The sequence below is a fragment of the Microcaecilia unicolor genome, chromosome 3 (assembly GCF_901765095.1).
Source record: "Microcaecilia unicolor chromosome 3, aMicUni1.1, whole genome shotgun sequence".
NCBI lineage: Eukaryota > Metazoa > Chordata > Amphibia > Gymnophiona > Siphonopidae > Microcaecilia > Microcaecilia unicolor.
Genome location: NC_044033.1, coordinates 35,348,584 through 35,355,205, shown reverse-complemented (window position 1 = coordinate 35,355,205; position 6,622 = coordinate 35,348,584). Strand labels below are relative to the sequence as shown.

Below are 6,622 nucleotides of genomic sequence, written 5' to 3'. Positions count from 1 at the left end.
ATCAAACTATAAGCACCACTCTGCTTTGGGATACAAGACTAAAAACCATAACAGGCCAGAAAGTCTCCCTCCTGCAGCTGGTAACTTGGCAGCTCCACAAACCTGCAGGACTGTGCCCCTTTGGCCACCCCCTGGACTGTGTTCTAGCTCCACACCACCTACAAAATCCACATGGCCAGATGTTTAAGGAGAACGAAGGGGTGAAATATCCTCAAACAGAGAGAGAATCCCTAGTATATCATTACGCTGAAAAATCCCAAAGATTCTAAAAAAAAAAAAAAAAAAAAAAAAGAGCGAGCCCAAGATGAAGTTGTTAAATAAATCTTAGGTTTTTTTGCACAAACATTCAAAATTATTATTTTTATTAATCCAAAGCCTTCTGAGCTAATGCGTGAGGAACAGCAGCAGTGGTTCAACATAATAATAGGGATCATTAATCTTTTTCTCTTTATTATACTGACAAATCACTAATTTGGCATCATAATCCTGCTCCCTCTCAGACTCCACTGGGATAGCTACAGGTACATATACGTCAGGGGCGTATCTAAACTTCACCGAGTAGGAGGGTCCAGAGGCAAGGTGAGGGGGCACATTTTAGCCCCCCCCCCCCGGCGCTGCCATTGCCACCACCCCCAGAACCACCATGAACAACTATGGCCCGCCCGACAACGACCCTCTCGACCCCCTGCCCGCTGTCGCCTACCTTTTTGCTGGCGGGGAACCCCAACCCCCGCCAGCCGAAGTCGTCTTCCTTCGTTCATTTCTTCTTTCTGAGTCTGACTCTGACGTCCTGCACGTACTCAGACTCAGAAAGAAGAAACGAACGAAGGAAGACGACTTCGGCTGGCAGGGGTTGGGGTCCCCTGCCAGCAAAGGACAGCGACAGCAGGTTGGTGGCGGGAGGGGGGGTTGCGTGGGTCGTTGGTAGAGGGGTCCAGGGCCAAATCTACGGGGGCCCTGGCCCCATAGCAGATACGCTATTGTAGTTCAGCACACACTTAACAGTAAAGAATTTTCCAAACGATATCTACAGCGATTTAAGCAGGCAGGAAAGGCTCCTTAAATCGCGTGCCCGTGGTTAATTGCAAGAATTCAGTGGCACTAAACTGGCTGGTGCCGCTGAATTATTCCAGTTAGGGCCTAAAGGCGTTCCAAGGGTAGAGTTAGACGCATAAAACAACTTGCTTAAATTGGGCCACATAAATAGCAGTCCTATCTTTAAGCAGTTCAGCTTATGTGGTTAAAGGACTGAATATTGCACTTAACCGCATAAGCTTTAGCAACCAACCCATAACTAGGGAGTCCTTTTACTAAGGTGTGCTGAAAAATGGGCTGCAGTAGTGTAGGCGCATATTTTGGGCGCGTGTAGATCCATTTTTCAGCGTGCCTGTATTAAAAAAAAAAAAAAAAAAAAGGCCTTTTTTTGAAAATTTTTGCCGAAAATAGACGTGTGGCAAAATAAAAATTGGGGGGGTGTCCATTTTGGGTCTGAGACCTTACCGCCAGCCATTGACTTAGCGGTAAGATCTCTCGCATTAACCGGGTGGTAGTTGCCTACAGCATCAAGTTGGAGTTACCGCCGGATTTTCACAACACGTCGGGAAATAAAATATATTTGACGGCGCACGTAAAAAAAATGAAATTACCGCACGGGCCACGTGGTAGCCGGGTGGTAACTCCAAATTGACATGCGCTGGGCATGCAGAGGCGCCTAAGCGGCTTAGTAAAAAGGCCCCTACATATTCAATGCCAGTGTCTGGATATGGCCAGACACTGAATATCAGGGAATACAGACGGCAGTGGACATAAAAATGCTGACTGCTGAATATTGGACCCTTTATGTTTTACATCTTCCATTTAAGGCCATTTTCTACCTGGACACACTAATGGCAAAAGAAATCGTCAAAAGCTGCATCATAGCTAAGAACAGCAGGACGACACAGTTTGAGGCTGCCACCACCAATCCTCAGATAAAGCAACCTGGTAACAAACCCCAGTAGGCTGTACTATGTTAAATGAAAACTGAGGCACTCTTAACAGAGAATCTTCCCACAAGTTGACACACACTTCTTATTCCCAGGCGCATGTACTATTTTTCTCCCACTTTCAAACGTTAAAACAGCCTATAAACAAGTGGGAAATTCTGTTATAATAAAATTGGTTTAATGATAGCCTTAGCACTATATATCAGGACAACACATGGTATGACTGCAATGCCCTTTTCCTTTAAGGAGAAAGGCAAAATATACAAGTGTTTCAAGATTATGAAATATGTTTGGAGTGCAGTAATGTCTACCAGCTTTCTGATCAGCATATCTGCCTAGTGAGGCTGCTGCAAAAGTACAAAAAAAAAAAAAAAAAAAAAGAGTCTTGGACAGAAAAAAAAAAAGAAAGAAAAAAATTGTCACCACATTAATTCTATTCTATGTATTTATATCCAGCTTCCCTCAATGAAGAATCTACGCGGGTTACAATGAAAGTACAAAACAAAATCAAGAATAGAATGACAGTTATGCTACTTACTAGTATCAGTCATATCTTTCAAAAAGAAAGGTTTTTAATGCTTTACGAAACCATAGATAATCTGAGATGGTTCGTATTTGCTCTGGTATTGAGTTCCAAATTTTATTAGCCTGATAACATGAATGAAGTACCAAAATGTTTTTTTTTATAGCAAACATCTTTAACACAGTGAATGGAAAAAAAAAAGTGTTTCGTAAGGTGAGAAAAGCTTCCGTTTGTATTTTGATTAAAGAAAATACATACAAGATAGTTACTAGATGGTATTATACTCCACAGAAATTAAAAGCTATGTTTCCTGTTAGCATTTCCAATATGTGTTGGGGGTGCCAAGAATGGAGGACCTTTTACCATATATGGTGATCCTGTGGGAAAATACAATATTGGACTGCTGTTGCATGATTAATATCATGAGGACTGGGTACGCCTTTTGTGCTGGACCCAGTGCTTTCCTTTTGGGGCCTGAGAAACAGAAAGGGACTTAAATGGCAATCCAGACTTAAGAGAATCTGTTTAGCAGCCTCCAAAAGTGAAACTGTTGCTCATCGGAAGTAAACTGTTGGGCCTGCCCTACGTGATTGGATCATGTGACAAAGCTGATAAGAGATTTGCGGAAGCTGACTGATAATACATCAAGGCTGTTATGACCCTGTCCATGAAGAATGGACCTACTTACAAGAAATTGTACTTAAAGGGGAAGGACTGGGATGGGGGGGGGGGGGGGGGGGGGGGGGGGGCTTTTGTACGACCAGTGCTCGTTGAAGGAACAGTGAAAAGAGAGTTCTAGAAATTTTAGTTGACTGGGGGAAGGGAGGGGGTTTACTTAGCTAGTTCATTTTATTTTACTGGTCATTTGAGACTTGTGTTACTGTTTCTTTATATGGTTTGTATTTTGTTTTTTTACAATTGGGAAAAAAAAGATTTTAAATAAAAATTGAGAGAGAAAACAAATTTGTCACCACATATCTATAAGATGTATATAATTAAGAAGATGCCTTGCTTTATTTCTAGATTACATGCCACTGATGTAGTAAACCACCACCTTTGAGATGCAAATTGAGAGATTTTGTAGCAGCAAAGGCAATTACAATGCAGAGTCCATCCCAGAGCCCCCCCCCCCCCCAAATGAAAAATGCTACTAAGTCAACCAACGTGAGGAAAAGACAAATATATGCCCATCAGTGAAGAGAAGTATATGTGGAAAGGGGTTTAAATAGTTTTAACAGCAAGAAATCAAAGTATACTAGCTAAGAACATTACATCAGAAGAGGAAGTGGGATAGTTGAATCTAGGGCTTAATTTCTGGGGGAACGGCCTGGAAAGCAGTTACACTACTTTTTTTATTCGACTCCAGACTTTCCCTTCCAGGTAGCATGCAGGAAAAGTTGGGGGGGGGGGGGGGGGAGCCTGGAGCCTACCCCTGGCCACCAACCCCCTCCCCCAAGTTCCAATTCCTTTCCGTCTACAAATTAAGCCCTGAAAATACTCAGTGTTTTAGGAATAAAGTTAATGCAATCAATTCCACTATCCTGAGGGGGAAAAAAAGAAGGGAAAAGCTCTTTAGTAATTTACCTTTTTTTTTCACATACCTATCAAAAATGCTAACTCTTGCTCAATCAACCAGGCTAGCCGATGAGCTAATCTCTAGTCCTGCACTGTCTAATGCACTCATATTTTACCACACCTATTCTCACCTGAAATCAGAGACACATTTCACTTAATACTGCCAGAATTCACCAAATGGTTTAGAAAAAAAAAAAAAGCACTTGTTTCTTCCATGTCCTTAACTAATAGGAATATTTTTATATTGACAGGTTTATGTTTCTTTTTTTTTAATTTTATGTTTGTGTGTGTGTTTCTTCTCTAGAAAAATATAAAAGCATTTGCAATGATGGTCAAACAATAGACTTTGGGACTTGGAAGTCATGCAACTCTCCTATGAAACGACTATCCAAATCATTTTCAGGAAATACTGGGGATAAAAAAAAAGCACACACTACAGTTTATCAGGGGGGAGCAAAAAAAAAAACAACAACCAATAAAAAGCTAATCAGTCCTTTTATGGCTTTGATCTCCTTGGTGAAGGACAGCAGAAGAGTACTGCCACACTTAGAAAAATAAACTCGAAAAAAGAAAAAAATAATATATATGGAGACTACTGTAATCACTATTTCTTCCTATGCTTCTGACTCTGAGTGTCCGCAGTACTTATTAACGAATCGAGGCATGTGCGGATTCCAGCTAGGTGAAGCAATGAGCCTGCAGCCTCCTTGAGCTCCTCATCAATGTCTTGATGTAGCACCTTTCGAGACTTCTTTGTTATCTGACCCTTGCTCACGATATCTGTACAAGGCTGTGATGCATAGCCACTGTCACCCAGTGGATCATCTTCATAGTCAATGTCCGTGTCCTCATCACTGTGAAAACCTTCACTGCCATCACTTCCTGCTCGGCTGGGCTTGGGGATGAATTCATACACTTCATCGACGGAGGAGAGGGAAGACACGCTGGATCTGGACTCACATCGTTGTGAAGTTCCACCACTTGCGCTGTAATTATGATCCTCCTTTGGGTCAATATTGGTAGCTGCAGCATCATTTTCCTGGAGGTTCAAAGAACTATGATGACTAAACGCGTTGGCATAGCTTCTCTTCTTCGGTAACACCACCTTGAGAGGCTGGGGTTTCTCACCTAATTTAAAAAGAAAAAAAAAACGTGTTTCAGTAAGAGCAAATTTAAATAAAACAATCTTTGATATCTGTCAGTATGGGACATCCCCACTCCTGTCAACTGATTTTAAAACATGTTAGCAGAAAGAGCCGGATTCATGTAAAAATCTGTTACAATAAAAATCAAAGTACTAGAGGTACAGGTGGTACCTTTCCTAGATTAATAATGATTTTAAGATGTCAGATTTTGGGAATACTTGAGGTTCCCTTCCTCAGGAGGTGCCTTAAAACTCTAGGCCAGATTTATGCAAATGCTTGGAGACACTTAACATAAAACCTACAGTATACAACCAGAAAACACCTGTGTGTGTATACAGCATGGTCTTAAGGTGGCCGAATGGGTAGAAAAGGTGACAGTAAAAGCCAGGACACTTGGGTGCATAGGGAGAAGAATGGCCAGCAGGAATGAGGTGGTGATAATGCCTCTGTCTCCGGTGAGACCTCATTTAGAATACTGTATACAATTCTGAAGACTGCACCTTCAAAAATATATAAACAGCATGGCGTCTGTTCAGAAGCTGGCTACTAAAATGGGCAGTGGCCTTCATGATAAAGAGTATGAGGACAGATTTAAAGATCTCAATAAGTGTACTTTGAAGGAAAGGTGGGAGATGGCAGATAAGAGACATTTAAACACCTCTGTGGCATCAACCATAAAGCCTGTGTTAAGTGCATGTGCCGAAATACAGTAGGGATACATGCAACTTACAGTATCCAGTAAGTTGCGTGCATATTGGAGCTCTGACTATACCCAGTCTTTGCGCCTTCCTTGTGTACACTCCCCTTGCAAATACCTACCTTGTATGTTACGAATAGTGCTTAGGGATATTATTGACATGTAGGTGCATGCGTACGCATGTAAATGCAAGCACCCGGTTTATACAGCTGTAAAGCTACTCTTTGCAGCTAATCACGTGTAATTCATTTTGTTGGGAAAACAGGGGTTGTTCAACACCAACCATGTTTTCAGTGGGATTCTGATCAAATACAAAGCGATTTGGCCCATCTGAAAATGCAAGCTCCTACTTGGCATTTAAGAAAAGGGTAAGAGTAAGGTTAATGCATTTGATATACCACCCTTCTGTGGTAGAACCAAAGTGGTCTACATATTATATACAGGAAAGCTCTACAACCACTATACAGTTAAGCATGGCAGAAAGATATAATTAAAAAAAAAATGTTCTTACAGTCTAAAGCTTGTTCCTGAATAGAAGTGTTTAACAGCATCATTGCAGTGGCAGCGTCTATGTCAGAATCTGCAAAGAGAAAAAACAAACAACCCTCACTTACATAAGAAACACCACAGTGGATCAGACTAAAGTTTATCAAGCTCGGCATTCTGGTTCCAAAAATGGGTAATCCAGATCACAGGT

General features: G+C 41.5%; 1 protein-coding gene across 1 annotated transcript in view; it reads right to left on the bottom strand.

Moving 5' to 3' along the window:
• Positions 1 to 3,961: 3,961 nt before the first annotated feature.
• FOXN2 (forkhead box N2) overlaps positions 3,962 to 6,622 on the bottom strand; it is a 146,259-nt gene continuing 143,598 nt past the window's right edge. Inside the window, exons 6-7 of the mRNA XM_030195829.1 lie at positions 6,437 to 6,505; positions 3,962 to 5,211 (exon numbers count right to left, since the gene is read on the bottom strand). Of these exons, the coding sequence (XP_030051689.1) occupies positions 4,688 to 5,211; positions 6,437 to 6,505 (593 nt within the window). The 3' untranslated portion in view covers positions 3,962 to 4,687. The remainder of the gene's footprint in view (positions 5,212 to 6,436; positions 6,506 to 6,622) is intronic.